We start from the raw sequence: 27,892 nt of genomic DNA on the forward strand, positions 1-27,892 counted from the left end.
GAGTCAGGAGGAAATAATAATACAAAATCTAATATGACAGAGGGTACATCTAATATGTCTTTTAGCATGCTTCATCTTACGAAATATTCAGGACACGTGCATGAGGACTTGGACAGATTTTTCGTGTTATTCGATCACATGGCAACCATGCAATCGTTGTCACCAGCTAACAAGGAAATTTTACCAATATTCTTGTAGGACACGGCATTAGATCTAGTATTACAACTTAAGAGCCTGCCTTACTAAGAATAATACAAAATTTACAATTTTCTTTTGCTTGTTTTTCATAAGTGAAAGGAGATAATGAAATGCAACTTACTACATAGATAATGTTATTCTACAACAAAAAATATGAACCTGAAGAATTTTCAGTGTTGCCATCTATAGAAATTATACTGTTGCCAGAATAACAACGTCCCTAAAATCTAGGTTAACGCAGTGACTAGAGGAACGAACTCAACTGCATTTCGTTACGTATAAAGTTGTTTTGGTTTCCTGTGAACTAATTATTATATAATAGTGTTGTTTAGTTTGTTATAAACAGTATATGTTTAGCATACCGTTTTAAAATTAAATAATAATGTTATCTAAAGAGTACTTCACAGGATACCAAAACAACATGATACGTAATCAAACGCAGTTGAGTTCTTTCTCTAGTCAGTGCCTTAACTTAGAATTTGGGGACGTTGTTTTTCTGGCAAGAGTGTAATTTTTATGGACGGCAACACTGAAAATTCTTCAGGTTCATATTTTCTGTTGTAGAATAACATTATCTATAATTGTAGTAAGTTTCATTTCAAGGTCTCATTTTACTTATGAATAAACAAGCAAAAGAAAAATGATAAATTTTGTATTATTTTAGTGAGGCAGGCTCTTAAGAATCAGAACCAATTCGAAACACTATCCTATGAAAATTTAAAATTTAAATTAGTTGCATTGAGCAGGCCGAAGGTACCATCATACATGGCGGAACAGGAACTATTCCAAGTCTAGCAGGGAACAGATGAACCCATAGATTCGTATTTTTTGCGTAAAGTCCTTGCAATTAGATAATTAATACCAGACGCGTCAGAAGAACAGAAGATTCGCCACTTTTCTTTAGGATGACAAAGAGATTTTCTCAACAAAATCGCATTAGAAAGATCTGAAACAGTAGATGCTTAACAAAGCTGAACACCTTAGAAGCCGCCAATGAGCTTTTACGAAAAACAGATCATACAGTTATCCAGGGTGCGAATTACCGGGGGAGATGGGGGGGATTTTCCCTCTCAATCACATTTTGTTCCCCGCCAAAGAAGTCAGCTGAAGTATCCCCATCACTCATCCCCATCCAAATTTCACTGATTTTTGTTATTTCCTGTAAATTTAATCTTCTAGCTGTATTTCGAAATGATCGATGTAAACTGTTAAGTTTTGGTCATTTCTACTTACCACCTAATTACCCACAATTTTCAACGTTGTTTAGTAGAACTATATTATTATGACTACGGTTGTTACTTGCAACTGTACCTACGTACCCTTCAGTTCGTCATCGTTTGTGAATTTGAATGTACTAATTGCGTATAACAAAGCCACATATAGATTTATAAATGTTCTTAGCGGTTGGCCAAAAAGAAGTAAACAAATAGCTTCTTCTACCATACTTGGCGAAGTTCGGATATGTCATATTCATCCTCTATATTTGTATCGATTATCATCTTATTTTAATTTTTTTTATAACATGTTATTTCATTGTCCAGTGTACTCTTTGTTAGCACATGGTCTTCATTCCCTAGTAGGTTGTGTGTATGCAACTCAAAAGTTGCATTTAATTTGTGATAATTAGCATAGTAATCACTGCTTTTACAGTTTACGGAAATGAACTTTTCAAACTGTACTCAAAATCTGAGATATAGGTATTCTCTCGTAAGTATATGTTAACGTACACGCTGGGGGATACGCTCCTAGTGAGCAGACATGTTAATGAAGGTGATTTTTAGGTGAATAAGCGAATAATTCAAGATTTGTTTCAGCATTTGTTAATACGACTGGTTCTCCGTGTCATTGTCCGTGTCTGTATAAGCATTTCAACTGGAGCGGTTTTTTTTTTAAAGTTAACCCTTCATGTTTCCATCTTTTCGCTGTACAGTTTGCTGTCCACGCAATTAATGTTGTCTGAAAAACTTCAGTGTAATGTTTTACTTTATTTGAATAACGTAGCCCATAGTGAATCAACTCATCTTCAACCTAACAGTAAAGTAATTTTTAAGTGTTGACTTTCTGTGCCCATCACGGAATCGATATTTGGAGAAAAAAAGTCGTGATGAGCACAGCTTTAGCGGGAAGTAGAAGCACAAGCTGGAAATTTGAATTGAGATATTTTAAATATTTGGCCTTCGATTTGACCTTGATGTGAGAAATCGGGACCAGCAACAATCCATTTCTTATTTGATAGGCTAATATCTAGATTTTCTTAATAATAATAATAATAATAATAATAATAATAATAATAATAATAATAATAATAATAATAATAATAATAATAATAATAATAAAATGTCCGGTTTAACTGATAATTTTAGTGGTTTTCACAAGACTGAAGTAGGTTTCTTTTCGCAACCTGTATGTATTAATGCAAAGTGGAAGCTTTCAATATGAGTGGAAAAATTAACATATGCTTGTGATCATGGCTATCGCTCGAGCCGGATTTTTAACTAAATAAACCTTAGAGAGCTACGGGGACAAGAGTGAGTAAAGGTTTAGTGGGATGTGTGTGTGTCAGACAATATATATGTGCATAGTTATTGTCGGTAGATTTATTAAATTAATAAATCTCTTATTTATTACAGATACAGATGTCACACACACACACACACACACATATATATATATATATATATATATATATATATATATATATATATATATATATATATATATATATATATATATATATATATATATATATATGGGGGTAAGACATTTATTGTCTCATTTTGAAATTTGAACCTTCAGACTATGTCCTTTGGCCTAATTTTATCCCCCCAATATAGATTATCTAATTCGCACACTGCAGTTATCACAGACACTGCACACGCTATACGGCCAACACCCTATACCTAACCCACAAAATCCATCATATATATTAGCAAATGAACCAAAAATAACATATCCAACTTAACAATCATACTATCATATATATCCTATACAGATGCAACCGGCCATGTATGCAATGAACAGTTATGTACCGTATCCCAACAACAATTTAACATTTATCAGCCTAATATACCTTTAAAGTCCTCACAACCATCGGCGCCTAGTCCACAAGAACATCTTAATATTAGCCAAGAACCGAAGACCGTTCCCCACCATGATCAAAATCCTCCTCAACATGGCCTATCTACCTTGGCCAATAAAATTGCAGAATTATCATTAGTCATACACTGTAAAAAATATCGGGAAGGTTTCTCATCTTCGGGGAAAGATTTTGCATAGAAAAGTCTAGGTTTCTGGACAAATCAACAGAACGTTACTCCATATTAACGAAAATAGGACTCTTTCCGTAAGAAATCAGGAAGAATTCGGTGTGTTCAGAAATATATAGAATCCTTTCATCATCGGAAAGAAGTTTTCTTTATTTTAAAGGAATTTTCTCATACATTTCCCATAATTTGATGTTACGTTTCCTTTATTTTATGGTAAACTAGCTTTACCTGGCTACTCGGAAACTTTTTACTGATGCATCACGGGAGAAAAGGATACGCCATGTTTGATATGAAGTATTCGAGTGTTAATTACCTACATGTGATGAAGAGGAAATAAAAACTTCTCAGGTAAGTAATATAACGTGTTATTTTTTTATTATTTTCGTGATTTATGCGTGAGAAAATATGTAAAGTCTACTCAGGCTGGGATGTTTGAAAAATGCTATTTTGTTGGGGAGTTTATAATGTGGCAAAGGCATCAGGAGGTAAAATGTAAATTACGTTGTTAATTATGAACATAAAAAATAAGGGAATTTGTATTTACACTTACTTGGTGGGGAATCATGTTCTTCCTATCTTTGTCACTGCAGAATGCCTGATTTTAGCATAATGAATGCGCGTAAAAACAGATGCGGTAAACTCAATATTATTATTGGCATTACTCGAGCAGACGGTTCTATGAAATTTTCACATATTTTTTACATTTCCAGGTTAGGGTAAAGCTTTGTATTTCTTCTAACAGAGCATGCACTTAATGAGAAGCTTCGTTATTACTTTCAGATTATCTTCAGGAGGGCTCAGTATCAATACAGTGTACACGTATGGCATAAAAAGGCCTATGTTTAACAAAAGGGGTCCAGCTCTTCTCTGAAATATGTTACAATTTTTGTAATTTCTGTTCACATTCGGTTTGTTTTGGGTAGGTTAGGTTAGTTTAAGTTAGGTTTAGTTAGTTATAATAGTGTAGGGGTCCCGCATGATTTAAAAAAAAAATGATAGAATTTCGCATATTTCTACTAATATTACGTTAGTTCAGGTTAGCTTAGGTTAGTTTATGTTATGTTATGTTAGGTTAGGTTAGATTTGGTTAGGTTATGTTACGTCTAAGTACTTGCACCATTCATTTCTCCTGTAAATTTTGTGTTTTCTACGTGCTTCTGAACCCCTTGTACTAAACATACTCCCATAAAAACTACAATTCATAAAACACGAACCAACTTTTGTTAGGTGGTCACTAAAAAGCACGAATGGTGTCTAATCGAGTCTGAGCGGGAGGGCAACAGGGGTCCCGAGCGGTAGCAAGGTGGTGCGTCCGGAGGGAGCAGGCGCAACAGCGACGGGGGTATACACATAGAGGAGGATAGTGGAAAGAGCAGGCCTACAAATGTTATACTTCTGCACTGACAGTAATTAGGTCTACTTATATTCACAATCTCATTTTTTCACGAAATATATATCACATCGTATTTGCCTCTCTTTTGAACTCTTACTGCGTTTCCACAGTTATGCGTTGTTGCACCAACCGAGGATTAAGGTCAGATAAGATAATTTGTTGCCTATTTTTATATTTGGGTAAGGATCTTACATCGTTGCACCAACACTTGGTGAGAAAGGAATACCTTATCCACGAATAATCGAAAGTTGTATAGAACAATGGCATTTATGACACGTCATGCAATATTATACGTTTGATTGGCTAAAACAGTGCAGTAAGAACTGAAAACTGCTACGTATAGTATGTGGGAACATTTCTTACTAGAAACAGGCAAAGCATTACTAGATATGGGAAGGAAGCGAGTTGACTTTTCGGGAAGGCAAGTGGTAATATCCTGTAGGACAAACATATCCTTTAACAACAACAACAACAAAAAAAAAAAAAAAAAAATCAAATAACGAAAACCGTTTCCGATATTTCAACATACATATATATAGGAGCGCATAGGTTTTTTTTTTTCTTTCTTTTTTTGATAAGCGGGATGGCGTGGATAATCCGTCGACGGGAGCTCATGTAGTTCGCATCGTAGGTTAAGCCTCGCTATTGAAAGGGAAGCTAAACTCCAACCCAAATCAAATATTACAGAAAAAAAAAAAAGCTCTGCTCTAACAGATCACACGTCTTTATCTGCTCGTTAACCGACATTTTCAAGTAAGGGTGGTTAATTCCTTTCTCTTAAATAATGTTTGGCTACAAACTACACTAGGCTTCACACAAGTACCGTCTTCTGTTAAATTTAACGTTCGGTTTTTGCGCTCAAGTACAGGGTAGGATGCGGAAGAGTGCAGAATATTAGGGTAGCGTAGGGTAGAGTGTTGTAGGTTAGGTTAGATTACGTTAGCTCAGTGTTTTGCTATTATTTTCAAATGTAGGGTAGGTAGAGTAGGTTAGGTTGCGTTAGCTCAATCCTCAATATTTAACCGTTATTTTCACAAGTAGGGTAGAAAATGAAATGAAATACGTCAGTTTAACGTCCCTAGATTATATCGTTTAGACTATGGAAGACGATAATTGAAGCAAATGAATGATGATGGTAAATTGCTTGAATGAGAATGTGGGAGGAAAGGAGGACCCTGAGAAAACTCACCGACACTGTGTTGTCCAAAACGAATTTATATGGCCGGTAATCGAACCAGGGACCCCATGCACCAGAGGTAAGTGCTCCAAATGTAGAGTAACTTAGATTACGTTACACGTTAGGTTATCTTACTTGAATATTTAGCCATTTTTCTGAAATGTAGGTCAGGTTAGCTCATCGTGTTGCCGCGTCTCACCATAACACTTCATTTAACCGTTGTGCCAGCAAAAAATCCCCTCCCTCTGTTCGGACAAATATTTTAAAACAAATTTTAACATAGGTTTACATTTGCATCGCCGCGCCAATTCTGCTGAAAACAATAACAACGGTTAAAGTTTATATTGCGTTGTCAGTTGGTTATGCTTCATTTCAAAAAGTACCGTAGCACTGATGTGCGTAAATATGGCCCTTTTAATTAAGCAAATTTTATTTTAGTAATTCACTGTCGGGATTGCATAATGCTACTAATTGGCGATGCGATGCAGATTTCTGTGCGGATCTAAGCACAAATTCCTTCCATATATAGGCCCAGTTCTTTTGAGAAAATCGACTTTTTATATCTTAAATCATTTTTAGGGCGTGTGGATACAATAGCTTCAGTGTATATACACGGTAAGAACTATTGTACAAAACATACTAACCGACGTGTGCTAGATGGTCACTAAAAAGCATGAATGCTGTCTAACCGAGTTAGAGTGGTCTTATCGGTAGCATGGGTGTACGTCAGCAAAGATGTGTATACATATAAACGGAGATAATGCGAACACTATATATGGCATCAAATTATCTTGTATATTGAATACTAATGTGTTTGTACGTTATTAGAGGCGTTATAGGTAATATCCTTATGTTTTCATTGCTTGTATTTGTGTCCCAAATTAAAGGTTAAGTGCCGTATCACCGGACCAGTTTTAGAAAATTTATCGGGTGAATTGGGTAATATATTTTGATTTCTGAAGAAGAATGAGTGAAAATCAGGTGATGGAAATAGTTGAAGTCACGGGTGGATTGATTTAAATCAAATTCTGAAATAATTTAAAGTGAAAATAAGTAAAGTCCTGTGTCTGTTCTGTTATTTCGATTATGGAAGATGATAATCATAATACAATGGGACTCAAATGTACAGTATGTACAGCATAGTATGAGAACAAGTGTCATTCAAAGGATGATTAGGTAAAATCCAGTTTTGGACGGGTAACAGGGCAATCCTGTTCTCTTCTCTTCGTAACATAGGGTTTATATTGTAAATCGTTAATATTCCAACGGGGAAATCATCATCGACATTTAATATGAAGTTTCTTTTTTGTGCTCGTCTATATATTTGTTCCTTGATAAGCGAAATTATATCATCTATTTTTAGGTGATAGGATAAAATCTTCATTATTCGATTAAAACAAGTACCAATAAAGCTTTTTACTTCATTTTTTTCAGGACTGAAGGCATTGTAGAGCACGTTACATATGCTTTCACGCCTCTCTGTGCCGAGGCATAGGATATAATGACGTCATAAATTTAAAAAAGATATTTTTTGTTATGCCTATTTTTATTATTTTTTGCCTACATTTTTGCATTCAAAAGGCTGAAATTCTGCACACTCGTTCAGTGAACCCTTAGTATTTTTCAGATGATTTCAGATCTCTGCGTGAAAACAGGGGGTGGGGACTCAGTGGTAGAGCGTTCACCTATGGTGCTTGGGGTCCCGGGTTCGATCCCAGCCCCCGCCAAGTGAACTTTGTTGTGGATATACACCGTGTACGTGGGTTTTCTTGGGGTTCTCCCGTTTCCTCCCACTTTATTCATTCCATCATTCCATTCATTACTCATCCTCACCGTCCCATTTAGGGTAACCGGCATAACCGTCGGACGTAAGACTCAAAGATTTCATTTCATTTTTTGAAAACAAGGGGGTCCAGAGGGGCAAAATGGAAAAAAAAAGGAAAACTTTTAACAAAAGAGTGCTTTCTTCACGATTTTTCCGCCTAAGATGGAGATATATAAATGGTATCATCTGAAAGGTTGTTCTATTCTGAAGAGAATGATGTACGAACCATGGTCTTATAGGATAAATAGGGATGCCTCAGGACACTGTTACGTGAGATCCTGTTTTATAAGGGAATCTGGGGTAGGACCGCGGTTGCTCAGTGGTGGAGCGTTCACCTCTGGTGCTTGGGGACCCGGGTTTGATCCCAGTCCCCGCCACGTGAACTTTGTGGTGGACAAACACCATGTGCGTGGGTTTTCCCGGGGTTCTCCCGTTTCCTCCCACTTTCTTCATTTCATTCATTACTCATCATCACCGTCTCCTTTAACCTAACCGGCATAATAGTGGGACGTAAAGCTCAAAGATTTCATTTTTACGAGAATCTGGGGTATTTGGGGATGATATTTTTCGAGGACTTAGTTTTGCATCTATAATTTGAAATTTTGAAATTTTGGACACTCATTCACTGCACCCCTTAGTATTTTTCACATTTGTTTCAGATCTTTGCCTTTAAACAGAGGCGGTACAGAGGAATAATAATAAGAAAAGGGGATATTTCTTAGCAGAAAATATCTTTTTTCATGATTTTCCAGCCCCAGATAGCCTACACGATGGAGACATTTTAATGGTACCGTTTGAAACTCTGTTTTATTCTAAAGAGAATAATGTAAAAATCATGATTCTAGGATAAATAAGGATGTCTAAGGAAATTTTTATATTACATCCGGGTCATTTGGGATATTGTGCGGATGTTCTTAGCTCATTGTTAAATATTTTTCCCACCCTTACTATTCAAGATAGAAGCTTGAGATTTTGTACACCCTTAGTATTTCCCAGTTGATTTTGAGATCTGTGCGTTAACACAGGAGAGTCCAGAGGGGATCAAAATTTTAAAAAAGTATCAGAAAAAATCCCTACTTCTCTCAAAATTTTCCGCTTCAGGGACATGATAGGGAAAATGTGAATGTTACCGTTTTAAAGGCTGTTTTATTCTGAAGAGAATGAGGTATGAACCATGATCCTAGGATAAATAGGGATGATGGTTGACTGAAAGTCTATAGTTTATATAAAAAAAAAAAGTTATAATTTAAAATTGTTAAGAAACATTGTTTGGGATTGATATAGGTTAACGATTGGGGATTGATTAAAAATTCAACCCCAATACTTTCACTTAAATGGCGTAATTGGCATTTAATACTAATTCGTAACGCTTTTTCTTCAGTTCGCGACTTGTATTATATGATTTTTTTTTTTTTAAATCAGGATTTTTTTTCCACCCTGGTTGATGAAAATGGCTCGTATGTGTGAAGGTTCTGACGCGTGTTTGAGTTTTATCGAATTATAACCTAACCTAATGTGACTTAATCATCCTAACCTGCTAGGTGGCCACTACGACGGTGTATTTCTGCACATGATGCAGAAAGTGTATTTTATGTTTACAAGTGGGTAGTTTCAAGTATGAAAGCATGACAAGTGCTATTGAAACTCATATCATTACCAAAACCCAGCTGTTTTCATTACCATCCCTTACGCCCGTACATACCGTCGCTGACGCGCCTGCTCCCTTCAGACCCCCGCGCTTCGGTGGGAGTCCACTAGCTTCGCCCTGCCCTGACTTGGTTAGGTAGCATTTGTGCTTTTTAGTGGTCACCAAGCGTAAGTTTGTTTGTTTTTTGCATTGTAGTTGTTATGCCATATTTATAAGCATATGGTGATTCTCTATTCCAAGTTCTGATAGTTTACATGCCTCTGTTTTCAAAGTAATTGACTTGTAACTCAGCCTAATATAATGTTATGTAATCTAACCTAACGATATGATGTACATTATTCTTCGATTTTCGTGTTGTCCGGCGATACAGCACAACTGCCTAAAGTAATATAAGACATTATTAACGTAAATTTTACAATTATGTGGATCTCTTAACTCTCAGATATTTGTGTAGTTGCGCTGTGAGATAGTACATTGGCTTCAGATACTTCATATACCATAGTTACTAGCTACCTTATAGGGGAATTCGTTCATAACAGGTTCGACTTTCATTTCGACGCTCGACATGTATTTTTACGTAGCTACGTATCTCACAGGTACATGTTTCGTTTACTAACACACGTCTATTCAAATATTTCATCAAATTTGTTCTTTAAATTTTAGAAACCTGTGGATATGTACAGTAAATGTGCACCGACGATTCTAATGAAAATTTGCTTACATTTTTTTAAATCTATACACATCAAGTTATTGCTTACGGTGGTTACTGCACAGGGTTGTGAAAAACTCAGGGTTTTTTTTTTAAAGCCTAGTCTAGTGGGTTTTATTGAGCAAAATTGAGTAATATTGGGTTTTATTAAATTTTATATGTAAAGCCATATTTCTATTTATTGTACAATTTAAGCATATGTGTTTTATCATATACATGATACTACGAAATTACCTTGTGGGACTGCGGTAGTTCACGTCCGGTGCGGGTTCCTAGTTTGATCCCAGCTTCCGCCAAGCGTTTTATGATGGAAAAATATCGTGTGCATCGCTTTTCTCGCGGCTCTCCCATTTCGTACCAGTTGCGTCGTACCATCATTATTATTCATATCATCATAGTCTCCCTTAGTCCTGCTGCAGAATCATGAGACATTGAACTAAACTTAGAAATTAAAAAAAAGAAGAAAAAAGAAATGCCCAAGGAATCCGTGAAATCTCGTGGGACACACTTTGCACCATTGACACTTGCTTATATACTTGATTTCTAGAAAGAAGCAAGTACACAATTTTCTATAACAAGGAGGTTAATAATTTTATGTAATACAGAATAGGAATAACATCCCCTCTTGCACTTATGATTCAAATCTCTGAGCCAGCCGCAATGAGTGTCACTCAAAACACGCCAGGCAAATACTGGGATACTACCTCAAGTTCAGGAACCAAACATAAAAAATGGCTTGATTGAATGGATGTTGTTTTTCCAAAAGAAATAAGAAGTCTGTTTTATGTTTTGTTATGTTGGAAATTGATTCTTTTCTCATTTTCAGTTGCCAATGTGGTTTCTCACGGTAGATTTTATAATTAAGGGGGTTCTGCGACACAATAATTGTACTGTGCTTCACATACTTCATCAGATACGCAAGAAGAATTAACCACAATCCTCTTGCCGTATGGATAATTTCACGATCTGATTGCCGTTAGTGTTGAGAAGATGAAGGTGAATATTTAGCAATTTCCATTTTCAAGTAAAGCGTTCTAGATTTGTAATTAACTGAACATGAAGAAAGACATTTTATCTGTTTGTATTAATACCCAAGTATGTAACAAAAACAAAGCAAATGTAGCCGCATTACATTTGATTCCATATTAGCTGAAGTGCCCGTTCTTTGCACGGGAAAAGTTAGGTTCAAGGAAAAGGATTGAGCCTCCTCTTCCCCTTAGGATATGCATGTCAGTAAGAGTGTAATAAGATATTCTATTTCTGGCATAAATTTTTAACCCCCTTCTCCCTTTCGAAAATTATCTCCCTCTTCCCCTAAGCCCTTTAAGAAAAGTTACATGATAATATTTCCAGCTTGAGGTAGGTACTAACTATGTTTTAAAACTCATTTTAAACTGTTCAATCATTTCCCGTGACGCGATCACTAATAATAGACATCGTCGATTTAAATGTGATGAAAGAAAATCTAGAAGATGAACTAGTTCATAGTTCGAAAGCTAGCAGTGAATTTTAAAATCTTGATGTAGTTTGAGTACACTACTAACACTACCCATCATCTGTATCTATAATACTACCAATTTACCTTATTGATTCCTTAAACGATTGCTCTTGTTTATTTTGCAATTTTTGTTTCACAATTTTGTCAATCGATTCTTCTCGTCAAGGTGTACACACTAACACTTGGAACTCAGTTTTGACCACGATGTGGCATTTCACCTTTCTTCTGTGTATTTTTCATAAGCTTTGAATGCTACATTCTCGGACAGTCTAACTCACTTTTTTTTTTTTTTTTTTTTTTTGTGCTTTATAGGAGGCTAGAATCTAAACAGTGATGCGTTTTAAGGACCTTTAGTGACAATGATAATATGTGACATTTGTGGGAATGTTTTTCGTGGGAGAAAATATTTATTACTACATTTACCAGATAAACTAAAAGACTACTACCCATTAACGGAATACATTATCCAAGGATCTAATGAGAGAGTGCTTACATTGAAACATCTAGTTGTAGACGATACGGATCTCTATTTATGACCTCTTTTTTTTAGAATGTCGAAGATCTTAAAAGCATGGATGGTGGCAGGAACGAAGAAAGCTGTTGTTGCTGGTAGTATGAAGGAATTCAAGGAGAAGGGTGAGTACTACTATCCATTACAATTTTGAAAGTTTTATGTAATATGTATTTCACATAACCGCCCTGGTACTAACACAGAGCATCATTTATTATTCTGTGTGTGGGTTTGTTTCGGTTTCTTTTGTGGTATCTCTGTTTTCACGAGTTTTTTTTATTATTATTATTTTTCCTTAGCTTCTTTCGTCCTATCAAGTGTAGGTGCGCTAGTAGTTTCGCTTTTGTCTTCAGGGTGGTTAACTTCGTCGCAATAGTGCTGCCATCTGTTCTTCATGGTTTTGCGCATGGGTGGATTCTAACATTTCTCGTATTACCAACTCAAAGAGATGTATTGCCTATTAGTGAATATAATTGCCATTTTGTTTTTTCCGTCTGTTTGAATGGCGTGGGTAGTAGTTCTAAATAAACTCGGACTATTTGTAACCTTTATTAATGCAAGAAAGAAGTCAGTGTTCATCGTCGCGTGTTAATATTGCATTTCTGAAAATTTCGAGTACATTTCGCTTTGTTCTATGACTGTTTCGTTTTAGTGGAAAAGTAGTACGCTGTTGTATGTATTGAGTTCGACCTAAGGACAGTCAGCTCTGTGAACATAATGGAAGTATGGGACCAAGATAAAGGCACCAGTAGTTGATACGTTAAGGAATTTTTCAGGTTTATTGCCTAATAAAATGTTATCAAATTGTTGTTGCTTCTGAACTATTTTTTTTTTATTTTGTACTTTGAAGTTCTTTATAATTAACCTCTATAATTTTAAATGAATAAAATAGTTTTCAGTAGTTTATTTTTTTTTTTCGAAACTCTTACAAGAATATAGTAATTGGTGTGTCTCATTTTGAAAAAATCTAGTAGTTGACACATTTAAGATTAGTAGTTGAAAGTATATTTCATAAATAAAAAAGATAAATGAGAGAAATTGTTAACAAGCTAGTTTTTCAGTATATACACTTCTAAAAGTTCAGAGAAGTAATAGTAAGCATTACAATCTCCAATATCGAAATAAAATTCAAAAACTCGCTATTTGGCAATTACAAAAAAGTACAATTTTATACTCTTCACAAAACTTGGTTCAAAGGGACCAGTAAAATGTGAAATACTAACAGAAATAGGAATAACTTTTGCACTGAATACATTGCAATAAGAAAATGCCTATTTTAAATACAGTTCAAATTGAGTTTTTGTTAAATACAACCAGCAACATGTTTCCACTTATACTTTCTCATCTGGTCTTTATTACAACTTCCAGTAAGCTCTATGTATTTATATTACATATGGACAGAAATAAGTTTGCTTCGCCTTGGTATTATTATGCAGCAACCGGGTTGTGCTGGAAGGATAACATAAGTGTAAAGCGGAATCCAAACCGCTTCTCGGCTTAAATTCGAGAGAAATTATTCTCCGATTGGACTCAAAACCGGGACTATAGGCCACAAATGCGATGAGTTTGCCGACTCATTCACGGAGGACTCCTGATAAAAATACGTTGTGCTGATCTTGACATACTTGTTAATATAATTGTCAAGAGTCATTTCAGGACAAAAAGATTGCACAAATTAAACCATTAGATCGGCCACCGTCTATCAATTAAATCAGGAGATAATCGAGCAAAAAGTTTCCTGATTCAACGCATAAGCATAGCCATTCAACGTGGGAACGTGTCGGCTATAATGGGAACGTTACCCACTAGTAAAGAGCTAGAAGAAGTCTTTCTTCTGTAATTGCGGAGAAGGGAGGTTAGGAGTAAAAACAGACATCATTGGTGCATCAATTTATGTAGCAACCGAGCAAGGAGTATGGAGAGACAGCTCACAGTCCATAAGTTTATATGAAAAAAAAAAAACAGCATGAATGCTGTACCGTACGTCAAGACAGTGGCATAACATGACAGATTGGAGCCTTTGAAAGCAGAAGATTTAGTAGTACCTGCCGAACATCATGGGAACAAAGTACCGAAGAATAGATTGTTACTGTTTCATTTGAAATTTTCATTATAACAGTTTTTTTAATAATCTACTTTAATTAACAATAAAAAAAGCTATGTTTATACAGAATTATATATAAATCGGGAAACTCCCACGTTAGCCATTGGAAAAATACTTTGGCATGTAAAATTTTCTGGTCAACGTATCATAATCAGTACTCTAAAACTGACGTATTAAATTACAATTTTAATACGTAGATATCATTCAATGAAATTAAAACAAAGTGCAATCCAAGCTAATGTTGGAAGCTACATAGGCAGTCGATAAATTTTGCCAATTTCTATCAATATATTTAAGGAATATATTTGTTGTTCTTTATAGAACAGGCCCATTCAGGCATACAATTTGGTTTCGTTTCGTGTGTTTAGGCTTAACATCCTTATGTAGTGCCGAGGTAAGAAGACTTTCGCTTAAAGTGACATCCGAACCGTTACTTGGTTTACACTTGAAAGAAGGGTTGTGGTTCGACCGAGAATTAAAATGGGACGCCTTGATTAAAAGGTGAAAAGGAGATGAAACTAATGCAGATTGTATGATAGATGGAAACGTCACCATGAAGTCATACGATTTATAGCACTTTTATTCTTTTTAAAGCAGGATTTTTTAAAGCTGGTTTAAACCAAGGTTTTAAACCATGGTTTAAGCCACCTTGGTTTAAACCAGCCAACCCTGCTGCATTTACTGCTGATTGTATTTATATATGACATTTTCTTTACTGCGAAATAGGGTGGCAGAAAACCATGATTTGTTTTAATTTTTTAATAATTTTTATAATCGTAATTTATTTTTTGATGTAAATCACATCCTTCTGCTTGAGTAATAAGTGTCGCAAACTTAAGGAAAGGCACTAGGAGTTAGTGTTAAATGACAATTATGCCACTTAAATGCAAACTTCCAAATTGCCATTATAGTCATTCAATAAAATTAATCAGTAGGAGTTTAAACTTTCTTCTATCCAGTGATGTATAGTATGTATCTATAGAGATAAATATTTAAAATTTGCAACTTATCTGTTAAGGACTCTTTATACCATGACATTGACTGGTATATCTAAACTACTCTGATTTAGTACAAACAAGAAAAAACAGTGAAAACTTCACTCTTGAGTATTTTGGATGTGTTAATGACCATCTCTAAGGCACATCATTGCCACACTTATCAACAAATTCCGCGATTTTATTACAGTGTTCTGATTTTATATTGCAGGCTGCACGAAGCTTTCTTTAGTAGATCCAAAAAGTATCGAATTAAAGCTGGAGGATGGAACTCAATTGGATTCAGATGACGATGACATATTTAATGCACTACAACCATCTACGGTTGTATATTTTCTACAACCTGGACAAGAGGTACGTTCAATGTACATTCATATCTTTTTTAAAATATTTTAGTTATTACAGTGAAGATAATGTTAAGTTACTTGTTTATATTACTTTTCTTCTTTTTGAGAAATTGTATGTGAAATCATCACGTATGTAATCATATTTAAGAATCTACATGAAAAACTTTTAACTAACCATTTTTGAAAGTCTTTATATCCACACTTCTTGTGCAAGAAACCCCGTTCTGTGATTTCAAGTACTTTTGATTTTACAGGCATTCGAAACTGGGAAATTTTGTACAGTTGATTACTGCTTGTTCAACTGATTGTCATTCTTTTTAAAAATGAAGTAACAATTTTCTGACCTATTGCACGGTTGGAGCAATGTTATTACCGGCAAGCTTCAAATTACAAAGTACAGTCAACAAGAAATATTGTTGTTTGTTGCATAATATCAGCACCAACTCTAATACCATTACTAGAACTTAAGAAAGTGAAAGTACAAAGTAGAACGATGACTCATTTGCTTGCTTTTTCTATGCTTTTATGGATTATATCTATCTACATTTATTTGTTTGAAAGAAACTGTGCCTCGTACTTATAGCTAAATCTATTTTCCCCTGCCCTTTTTGTGCTTGTCGTCTTGTAAAAAAAAAAAAAAAAAAAAAAAAAAAAAAAAAAAAAAAAAATCGTGCTTTCGATACTAGGATACAATATAGCTTATTGGTACAAACTTCTCATAACCTTGGACTGATTTCGAACTACAAACCTGATTACTCCTTAGCTGCTCTACCAATTCATCCGCCTACAAGACGAAAATTGTCTCTACAAATTTGATGTTTCCTCTTGCCTCTAAATTTACCAGTGCAGGTAGTGGACGACAAAAATAATCTGAAGTAGTATCTCTTCTTTCTTTGAATCTTTTTTCTAATAAAACAATTATTTATTCATTCCTAGTGAAATTATAAGTAACCTTTCATTGTTCCATTGTCATAGTTTAAATATTTTTCACTGTAAATCTTAGTTACAAGAAACAATATGTCAATCTCTCAGTTAAACGAACAGTGAATTTTCCGAAAATTGTGCGTTATTTTACACATTATGCTTTTATGGCTTATTTCTCAAATTACGCTTAAAATTGGTTTTATCTAGACCTTTAAAAGCAACGAAAACCAGTAGAAACTAGTCATTTCCTTTCTCTTGAATTGCAGATTATAGATGACAGAGAGATTCCATTGCTCAGAGTATCTAATGTATTGGAAACCGCAAGCACCTCTGATGGAAGTACATGTATATCAGAAGGAAGTGGCAGTAAGTAATTATTTTGTTTCTTTTATTTTGCGTAATTTAGATATTGACGTTCGCGGCATGTAAAGGATTTTGTGGTTCGACGAAGGTATCGTTGCAGTGTGGATAAGACTTACTTGTATGAGAGAATCAAAGTTTAAAGGGATCAGCTCTTGGATAAATGGTCTTTCAAAACTAAATGTTTGCGGCACCAGGATGCCGCTAGAAGTTTGAAAAAAAAAAAAAATGAGACACTCGCGCGTTAGAAGTGAAACTTCTTAGGTTCTAGCGTTTGTTGATCATTTTGTATTATGTACGACGAAGTAGAAATTATTCATCGTTGGTCCCATTCCTCTAACCCCGTTCTCTGGTTATTTTTTGAAATTTGGTGGGGAAGAGGGTGTGGAGCCTCCTTTTTTTTAAAAAAAAAATCAATGAACCATGTGTGTTCAAAGTGTTTAATGTTGGTCCCATTCCCGTTGTCCCTCCCGTTCTCTAGTTATTAATTATTGAAATTTGGTGGGGGATGGGGGTGGAGCCCCCTCATATTTAACGTTTTGTAAATACTTTATTTTCACATTCTTTAAACAACGGTTATACCTAATCCTAGAGTGTGTTTTCATAATAGAAGAAATCTGTTTCAACAGAGCCTACGGGGCTTTGCTGTCTGGTCGTTCCAGTAAGGGCTCAAGTCCACATTTTCTAGTTTTTCAAAGAATATGCTATCAATATAGAATAGAAACTATAAGAGACAAACAATATAAAACACTGCCGTCTATAGCACGTTTACATTTTTCAAACAGATAAAATATAAATTGAAACACACAATATACAGTTTCCTTACTGGTATATACTGATCACCAGTTGACTTACAAACACTACCTAATACCGTGTAGTACCATCTTTCACTCTGATAACGGCAGCTACTCCCCGCGGCATGGACTCCATGAGCGCATAAAGTTGTGTTCTGGCATCTCAATTCATATCTGCTGCACAGTCTCCCACAGAGCCCGTAGGTTGGTCGGAAGAATGTCCACAGTCCAAACGCGTCGTTCAATGGTGTGCCAGATGCGTTCGATGGGATTGGGGCCCGGTGATGGCCAGAGGAGTGTTTCCAGATCAGATGGATGGTCATCAAACCAGTCTGCTGCCTTCCTAGAGCGGTGGGCCGGCGCATTGTCCTGCTGAAAGATGTCACCATCCGGATGTAGCAGCCGACAGAGTCATCCAGAAGCTCGCTGTAGCGTTCACCTATGAGGGATCTTGTAATATGTGTTAGGGAACCAATTTCAGCTCACGTAATCATTCCCCAGATGAAAATATCACCACCACCGGCCTGCGCTTTTACCTGCTGGCACGCTGAATCCATTGCATCGTGCTGTTTCCGACGCACCCGTACCCGGCCATCGGCATGTACCATTGTGAATCGTGATTCATGTGTCCAGGCAACCTTCTTCCACATTTCCACTGTTCAGTAGTGGTGTTCCTTTGCCCATGCTAAACGTTGTTTCCTGTGTTCGGTTAGAAGGGATACTCGCGCGGGTCGGTGGCTTCTGTACCCCATAGCGAGTAGGAGGTTGTGGATTGTGTGACTTGCTCACACTTCATTCTTATTCTGCATTGAATCTCCGCGATTTGACGCACTGTGGCCCGTATATGTAAGCCAACTTGCCAATGTGGAAAATTCTATATTGGTGACACTAAGAGGAGCCTTCGAGTTAGAATTGCCGAACACATACGTGACAAAAGCTGATAAATCTCAATTAGTTTCCGGACTTTCGCCACATCGTGAGCACCACCATAATATTACGGTCCCAAACTCCTAGAAAAATCAAAAACCGCAACCGAGTGAAAATTCATCATTTAAACCAGCACTCAACAACGATAAAGGCGAATCACACTTCATATGGAATCGCCTTTATGTTACATTTGATCATTATCTGAGACAACAACGGAATAATGTAAACAATTAGTGAACAGTCGCAGTCACCATGTACAGTCGACATCTACCTTCAGTGCAGTGCAGTTTTAGTTAGTGTTTTGACGTTGCTGGTTTCCTTTCTCACCTAATCTGTTATTTTCCTTTCAGATCATGTTTTATGTACAGGATGGCCCAAAAGTAGGTATACAGTCCCATACTGATCGGTCATGACATTTCATATCATTTACTTATTGTTATCCATACAGGTATTGATTTAGTTTCTTCCTTATGTGTTCTTAATTTATTTTCATTTATACCTTAAGCTCGGAACAAACCAAAGCAAATAAATTCAGTATATTAATAAATTAAAATGCCATACTTGATAGATGCTGGTCTGTATACCTACTTTTGGGCCACCCTGTATTTATTGACGTATTGCGAACTTCAACTGAGGATAATGCGTGTTTGGCATCGAAAATATTTTTAATTTTGTTTTATTTTGTGCAGCGAACATGGTAAAAGTAAAATTAAGTTTTTTTTTTAATTTAAGTTTTATTAAAGCCCGTGTAACTATTGTTTAAGATACAAATGAACTTTACATTGCTCCTGTAAAATTTGGTTTTGTGCCTTTCACTCTTTTCAGAAATCACAGATTAAGTTATATTTGGTGAATCCGAGATGTTTCCTTGTAAACTGATTCACGGGTCAGAAAAAGTGCACACTACGCAGTAAATTTTGAAAAACTTATTGTAAAATAGAATCTTACCTATTCGGGTTCTTCTTGGTGTACTTTACTTCTTAACCTTATTACAAATTGCCCTTCTTTATTGTCAATGTAAGAAATATCTGATTTCAGAATTTATATTAAAGTAAAAAGTATAGACTCCAAGGCAAATCAATAATCTTGCTTTTTATGAAATTCAAGTGCAAATTGATAAAACATCGTTCAGCCCCAATTTAAAACAGTATATCGGGAGTATAAAAATTCGCTCCCATGTTCTACTAAGGGTAAAAAAGTAATGAAAATGTATGTGAAATCTTTACCGACAAAGCTTCCTTTTATTGGTAGGACTGTGTAAAGATGCGACGATGTAGCAACATCGCAAGAGAAATAAAAATCCTGCACGTTCAGAAGAGGAACAGAGGCTGTATTTATTCTTTGAAGGAAGTAATGGAAATATTTATTATATTAATACATATCTGTTGGTTAGGCCTAGAAGTTAAATTGTTTAAACAAATGGGGTTCCATTTGTTCGTGCGGTGTTGTCAAATTGTGATATCTTCACGAACCTTGTTCCATAAAATCTTTCGTACATCCTTACTGACAAAAACAGAGATATAACCTTACGTAGAAGGACTTGTCGACTTCTTTCGCATGTGACACACTTTCATTCTACCTCCTGGTGAGCTTAAGTTGACTAATAGTCTGACAAAATGTAAATTCGAGGTCTTTACAGGGGTCTAGCACGGAAGAAGGTCCGAGTGAAGAGGTATCACATGATTTCGCATATGATGATCCCAAGAAACAATATCTATATAGCATGGGCGCGAATTTTTGTACACCCTATAGAATAGTATATAGAGCCACAGTAAGGAACGTGAGGAAAGATAACTATGCTAGTTTTAAAAAGATATTTACTTAAAGAAAATAATATTTATCAACTTCTAATTCTAGTAATACTGCAATTTCGCTTATAAATTGATAGAAGTTCTTGGTCAGGGTGACTATACTGGAATAGCCAGTCCAGTGAAAATATAAGTTCTTTTAGGCAAGCAGTGATGATCCTATATTTTAAGGAAGAAAAACAAGGTAGTACTCAACGCAATATTTAGAAAAAAGGTAGACTGGGAAAATTACACAATAATATAACAGATATTGTAAACACGTACACCATTCGAAGGAGTACGGCGAATATGCGCCTCGAAATTTTACGTAATCGGTGTTGTTTTTATTCATGCAGTGTTCCTATTCCTTTTTTCAATACTGTAGGAAGCGAAACGTTTCAGGCACAGGTTGGCTCGGTCACCCCCTCCCCAACCTCTTTTCTTCTAGGTCGTTCACCCCATGCTATGTGGAATGATTTATGTTGCTGCCTTGAATATAATAGCACTTATCAGTTTCATCCATGTCAGCTTTGGGTTCGATTTATCGCCCATCTTACTGGATTTTATAAAATCTTTCGTGTTTATCTATAGTACCATGTTTAACTATATAATGGACAACAGTAGGTAAACCTGCTTTCTCTTGTAGGTGAACCTGCAACATTTTGGAAAATGCCAGTTGAGAAGGAAACAAATATTTCAGGGACAAGTTTATCAGATTCTTGGATCAACACATTCCAAATTCCAGTCGAAAGATTTTCGATTCAACTTCTTGAACAGCTCGAATGCGGTACAATATCCTGGGCTGCTAAACATGAACTTCTACAACATTTGTGCGATGAGATAAAAAAGCATACGCTTTGGCCTACGGCGAACCAAAGGAAAAAAATCGCACTGAAACTTGTAACTACATTTCCGTCATTGAAATCAACTCTTGGAGACGGATTTTCAGGATGGTCAATGAAAATATATGATAAACTGAAAGATGATCGTAGAAGAACAGTTTTGCATCAGGACAGAGTAAAAGTCTCAAAGAACGTAACAAGCAGAAGAGTAAATCGTGGAATTGCATTACCTTTTCCGCAGTGTTCATCGGAAGATGTTGAAGTACACAAAGAGTGGCTTTCGAACGTGGCCAATTGTGTCGAATTTGATGCAGAAGAATTGCTGCTTCACATGAAAGAGACTTTAAAGGACAGACAGGACCTTGTTGCATCTCGCTGTCTACTGCGTGACATAAAGACACGTTATCCAATTTTGTTTACTTCCACTGGTATACGCATGGAATTCAAGTTACTACTTAATTTAGACGTGGAAGAAAAAATTGTCCAGCACCTACACCGAATTTCATCGATTTTAATTTTAATTGCAGACAGTAAGAAATCTTTTCCTCAGGAAGGAAGGTACATTCTTCAAACTATGAAGAAGACTGAAAAATACACCGACGATGAGAAGGCAACCATCGCCATGTATCTCTTACCACATCTTCTGCGCGACAACGCGAAATGTTGGATCCACACCTATCCGGTACGTATTGTCAGATTTTACTCTTCTAAGACATTTTAATACATATGGTGACATGTATATCAATATCTATACTATATCAATATCTATACTATATCAATATCTAACTAAATAAATAATTGGAAATGGAACGGAGGCCTTACTGGAGATTAAAGTTGGGGGAGGTGGGATTTGAAACCGGAGATATATGCACATTCCATGTCAGCACTTGCGATTCGAGTAATTTGAATTGAAAGCAAGGATGTTAGGAATGACTACTATGAAACCACGGTCGAAAGGAAGTTTGAGTTGGACTGTGTAGATGGCAGCCGAAATTTGGGAATTGAATGCTGTGGTTGATTGTCGGTTGTTTTACGGTGGTTGAGGGGATTACCATTTCCACCAATGTAAGAAGCTGGGCATTGGGAACCGGAAAGAAAATACATTGTGTTGGAACTTGCTCAATTGCCTTTCATGTAGTGTGTAGGGGCCGGGGACAGTGTCGCCAGTTATGGGGTGTCTGTGGTGAAGATATAGCATGTTTTGCACCTAGGTTTGTGGCATGGGGCGGAGCGAGGCAGGATGTTCCGTTTATATAACCACAGTGTAGGATTTCATTTTCAGTTTCGTTATTAAAGATATTCCTATACATTTTACTTCCACCGAAGAAGAGACTTTTGATATTCTTGAAACATTTGGTAATTCTTGTAAATGCGAAGGTCAGAAATTGGTGAGGAAACCATCTTGCTTTGTTGATTCATGATTGTAATAAATATTACAAAATATCTCCTTGGAAATATTAATGTACCATTAATCTTATAGTTTTGTCAAATATTTGACAAGTAAGTACAGAACTCTATGTAAGAGAGGGCTTCTGGGCTTCAAACCATTCCTGATAATTAATACGATATGTTGTAAATTGAAATAATCTATTATTTTCATGAATATACGATCTACATCTATTCTTAATCCGGTTCTTTTCTTTTATCCATTGTCAAAATTTATTTTTTAACAGAAATATCATTTATAAAGAACGGGAGAAAAGATAAATTCTTACTTTAAATGAAATACATTTCTGCTAAGGTGTAAGTACAAAACAATATGGATTTGCTAATAGGAATCATGTATTTATCGAAGAATTTCAGGTTGTTGAAACAATTAGTTGTATAATTAAAACAAATCTTTTTTCATTTAGTTTCCTTACGAATTATGTGTTTTGAAGGCTAAGTTCAGTTCGTAGGATATTCATATATATGCTACATATCTTGGCTGCCTGTTCCTAGTTATGTTTCGTCCTCTATCAATAATCAGGCAAAAATAAATAAATAAAATAAAAAAATACATAAATAAAATCGGAGCATTAGCCATAAATTAGGCCAAAACTGCCGTGGATTATTGAACCCTTCTTCTGGTCACTGTTCAGACATTTCGTCACCCACTTTGCTGAAAGCTTGCACATGTCCAGTATATTGCTGGAAATGAGCAAAACATGCTCCCGTGACACGTTTACTATTTTTTCTAATATTCGCCTGTTCTCAAGAATCAGTTTATTGAAAGCATCACATTTCGGCAGATCGCTTGAGGTTGAAGTGCGCCCATTAAGGGCCATCTTCAACAGTGAAATTGTCAGTCTTAAAGCGAGTTATTTAGGTGTAGTGGTGCTGTAGAAAGGGAGTTGCTTTCCCAATGTTTGTGATATTTCGGCATGAATTTCTTTCCAGATTTTCTTCAGAGAAGATAAAAGCTAATAAGGCTGAACACCCCAAGGTTATGAAAATTGCTTGTTCATCCGTCATTACCGCTTAAAGCCTGGATGAAGTTAATCACAAAAACCTATATTTTCACCATTATATGCTAAGATATTAAGCTTTTATATAAATTTACTTTCAACAGTTTATGTAGTGGTAAGCAGCCAAAGTCTAGAATTTTTCAGCATTCCTTCATAGCTTCGAAAATTAGTCAAAAATTTGCGGTAGGTTAATTTCACAGGTAGTTATTTTTTCTTTCTTAGCAGGAAAGCAACGTTTTTTTCTTTTTTTACTGGAGGAAAATGCACAAAATTTGTCAATGTCACGTCGAATCGGTTAGTAGTAATAATAATAATAAAAGTAAGGGAATTTGATCGTAAGTTTCAATTCATAATTTGAAAATCCTTTCATTGGAACCACATAAGAAAAAATTGTCATGGGCTGATAAGCACACGAAATTTGGCTAAATTTGTAACAGGTCCCTAGGTGCTATACTTTTTTCATTGGGTATTAATAAAATATTTAAAATGTTTAAATTAGAAAGAAGTGTGTGAGACTCTCGCACGTTAGAAGTGAAAGTTCTTAGATTCTGGCATTTGTTGACGATTTTGTATCGTGGATGCGACGGAGAGAGTAGAAATGATTCAGCGTTGTTCCTATCCCCTAGCTCCTCCCGTTCTCTAGTTATGGATTATTGAAATTTTGAGGGGGAAAGAGTCTGGAGCCTCCCTCATATTTTTTATCAATGGACCTTATTTGTCTAAAGTGTTTAATGTTTGTCCCATTCCCGTAACACCTCCCGTTCTCTAGTTATGAATTATTCAAATTTGGTGGCAAAGGGGGCTAGTGTCCCGTCATATTTTTTTACCAATAGACCCAGTTGGTTCTATTCATTGTGTAAATTTGGTTGAATCTAGTTGGAAAGTTGGAGCTATATTTTTAAAATTCAATTTTTAGCAAGTCGTGTATGAGGGAAGGGTGGCTTGAACCCCCTCATTTTTTTTTCTCCATCGGTTTTATTGATTCTGTAAATTTGGTTGAAATCGGCTTGAAAGTGCGGTCAGGGGCTGGTTACAAGTTTTCGTGATGGTCAGGCGAATTCACTATAACGCGACTATAGAAGTTTTACTTCAATAATGCATTTTTATGAATAAATTAACAATTAGCAATGGTTACGTGGTTTGACTGTTACATTTTGTTTCATGCGGAAAAACTTGAAAACTTCCCTTTGATAAATTTCCTCCATTTAACTCGTAGTTACATAAATACAAAGTGTAAATCTACATGCGTTATAAGTAATTGTTTCTTTACCATTAAACTTCATGTACTTATTTTGTTTGGTTTCTCCTTCCAGGTGGAGGTGTCTCACGATGAAATCATGAATAGTGAGAATTGTCCTCACGTTGCTGTACTCGGAAATTTATTGCACCCAACAGCAGTGTATGTTGCTGGTGAAAATACCATTTTACTAGAGTGCTCTTCTGTTATGGATGCCATCATTTCAAATTTTTGTTTATATTACGCGTGTTCCATAGAATACCCTAAGAGTTGTTTCGGCACATACAATTTTGTACAGCACTACATTCTTCAAATAGGAGACGACTCAAAAATCCCATCAAAGGTTTTAAACTTTGTGGATCTTATAAAATCAAAAGGAAAACTACTCAACACACTGTGAGAGACAATTGAATTGATTTTTTTAAAGTGTGTAAGTGTTAGGAAATAAGTTTTATATGAAACTTTTACCTACAGGCATTCAGAGAAGATACAGGTTTATACATTGGTTTAATAATGTGTTTTGTGAGAGCCTAACTTTTTTTTTATTAATATATTTAGGGTCTACATAGGGATCAATGTTCCTTTGATTATCCATAAGAACAAAATAATACAAAATTCATTCTAAAAAATGTAACTGACGAACTTACAAAAAAAAAAAAAAAAAAAAACTGTGATGTATATGTAGAGTTATTTGTTTCATTCAATGCACTTGTGACGCCTCTGGAGGGCGTTTTCTGAATCTCCTGCAGTCTCTGACTCAACTGGTGATACAATATTTAATTTTGATAATATACTTTGTAAGTATATTTGTAGTTCAGACATGTGAGACAAATATGTTCTTAATGATGATACTGCTAGTTTCAAACCGTAAATAGTGTATTGTCTTCAATTACCAGAGCAAAGGCTTCAAACTTACCGCTTCACTTGAAAAACAATGTAGAAAGTACTTTCAATAGCTGCAGCTATCTTCATCAGTTTCCACAAATGTTAAAAAGCATAAAGGAAGGAAACTGGAAATTAAAATACTGAAAATGTTTAGTTATGTTGTGACGATGTAGTGGTGGAGTGCACGCTTGTATCCAGGGGGCTCTGGCCCTCCTTAATTTTTACTGGTTCTTCCTAAAGTTTTCACGGTAGGCCTGCAAGATGAACTATACTATGGTTGGGTCGCCCCTCCTCCTTTTGGGCTGGCTGTGGGCCTGGTGGAGTGTCCTCATAGTATTTTAATTTCCAGTTCTCTTTTTTTCTTCACTTTCCTATCGTTTTTAACGATTGTGAAAACTGATGAAGATAGCTGCAGCTGTCGAAATTACCTTTTAGGTTGTTTTTCAAGTAAAGTGTTAAGTTTGAAACCTTTGTTCTGGTGATTGAATATGTTGTCATTACCGCGCGTTGCTTCCGAGAAAGTTTATTGCTTTACGTTACGCAGATGTTTTACGTTAAGGTGAATTAAGGAGCATAGTTGCATTTTTGTTCTACAGAAGTGATATAACTTTCTCTTGCTCTACTGCTCTTAAATTCAAATTCAAACTTTGTGAGAAAGGTCAGAACCGTTTACAGATGCCCATCCATACCGATTTTTTATTCTCTATCCGTTTGATATATTAGGTTTATATTATGTTCATTGTAATCATGAAACAATTTCAGTAATGAGCAGGGCTTGAAAAATCCACTCGCCAATAGTGAGTATTTATTATTATTATTATTATTATTATTATTATTATTATTATTATTATTATTATTACATTTGGTGAATAAAGTCCGATCAGTCAAAAACGTGAATTCAAGAACAAATAGCAGATGTCATTTTTTTTATTATTTGTAACAGACGTGCCAATAAGCAAAATGAAAAAAGTATTGATATGTTTACTGTGTCGCAAAGTGATTTTTGTTTATTTGTTTAAACATTGTGACTCCAAGATGGTCTGGTTAGTAGATATTTTAGCTGGCGAGTACTTGCAAGCAAGATTTTTCAAGCCTTGGTAATGAGAAAAATAGAAAATAAATAATCGGCACCGATCAACACCTTTAATTAGTATTGAACATCCTTCTCTGGATGTTTCTATGGCTTTGAATTTATGGGAGCAATAAAGTAAGAAAACATTACGTTAGTTGCATAGGAGAACAGTGTTGATATATAGACTTAGAGTTGTCGCTTTACCTTAAAGCCATTTTGTTATTTGCTGTTTTCTAATAATTCTATTTTTGTGTGGTTTAAAGATTGACAAATGTTCATGTTTATACCTGAGTAACTTGAGGTTGTCTGATGGGAAGTTGGTATGTAAAAATGATTGTCATATACAAGATTAACCCATAACCTATCTGTGTTTTTCTATTGTTAATGGTATATGTGTTTCCTTCTTTTAGTTTAAAATTTGGAGGTAGAATGAGTTGAATGACGGCTATGGTTTTGGTCTTAAAGTTTTATTTTTATTTATTTTTTTTAAGAATATAAGGCTACATTAAAAAGAACAATGATTTTGGAACAGTAATAAATTATTTAATTTCTATCCTCTGCTTTTTGCTTTCCTGTGGTGTTTGACCTGTTTTGGACTATCTTACAAACTTTTCTTACGGAGTGATATCTGATTTTAAATTTTATGCAGCACGGAGCTCTTCTGAATTTTATGATCCATCGAAGATCTAGTACAATGTACTTTTTTTTTTTTTTTTTTGTCTTCAATTCTGCAAATCAAACTTATATGTCTCCTTCGGAGAACACTTACGCTAATTAAAAAATGAAGATGCACGTATGGCCAGCAATTTCTATTTTCTGTTTTTAATCAGTATAAATGTTTCAATGTTCTCCTAAGACGTATAAGTTTGGTTTGCAGAATTGAAGACAATCAAAAAAGGAAGATATAAAATACATTGTATTAGTATTTTAGATGGATCATAAAATT

General features: G+C 35.4%; 1 protein-coding gene across 3 annotated transcripts; it reads left to right on the forward strand.

Moving 5' to 3' along the window:
- The first annotated feature begins 3,483 nt into the window (after positions 1-3,483).
- On the forward strand, positions 3,484-27,499 carry LOC145664444 (sterile alpha motif domain-containing protein 3-like). 3 transcript variants are annotated; one of them, XM_081731129.1, is made up of 6 exons: positions 3,484-3,812; positions 12,027-12,350; positions 15,536-15,678; positions 16,862-16,961; positions 21,110-21,987; positions 25,066-27,499. In XM_081731129.1, exons 2-6 carry the CDS (start codon positions 12,266-12,268, stop codon positions 25,387-25,389), a joined length of 1,530 nt encoding a protein of 509 aa, XP_081587255.1. In that variant the 5' UTR covers positions 3,484-3,812; positions 12,027-12,265; the 3' UTR covers positions 25,390-27,499. The 3 variants fall into 3 exon arrangements, with proteins under 3 accessions (XP_081587255.1, XP_081587254.1, XP_081587256.1); XM_081731128.1 differs by having other exon boundaries at positions 3,537-3,812; positions 12,265-12,350; XM_081731130.1 differs by having other exon boundaries at positions 3,569-3,812; positions 12,265-12,350; positions 21,833-21,987.
- The last annotated feature ends 393 nt before the right edge of the window (positions 27,500-27,892 follow it).

Source organism: Thermobia domestica, chromosome 11 (assembly GCF_964235325.1).
Source record: "Thermobia domestica chromosome 11, izTheDome1.hap1.1, whole genome shotgun sequence".
Classification (NCBI taxonomy): domain Eukaryota; kingdom Metazoa; phylum Arthropoda; class Insecta; order Zygentoma; family Lepismatidae; genus Thermobia; species Thermobia domestica.

What these genes read in the sequence shown, in the direction of transcription:
- LOC145664444 (XM_081731129.1), top strand. Translation starts at nt 12,266, where the DNA reads ATGTCGAAGATCTTAAAAGCATGGATGGTGGCAGGAACGAAGAAAGCT. An exon ending in GAAGGAATTCAAGGAGAAGG is followed by an intron (nt 12,351 to 15,535) that starts GTGAGTACTACT and finishes TTTATATTGCAG; the next exon opens with GCTGCACGAAGCTTTCTTTA. An exon ending in TTCTACAACCTGGACAAGAG is followed by an intron (nt 15,679 to 16,861) that starts GTACGTTCAATG and finishes CTTGAATTGCAG; the next exon opens with ATTATAGATGACAGAGAGAT.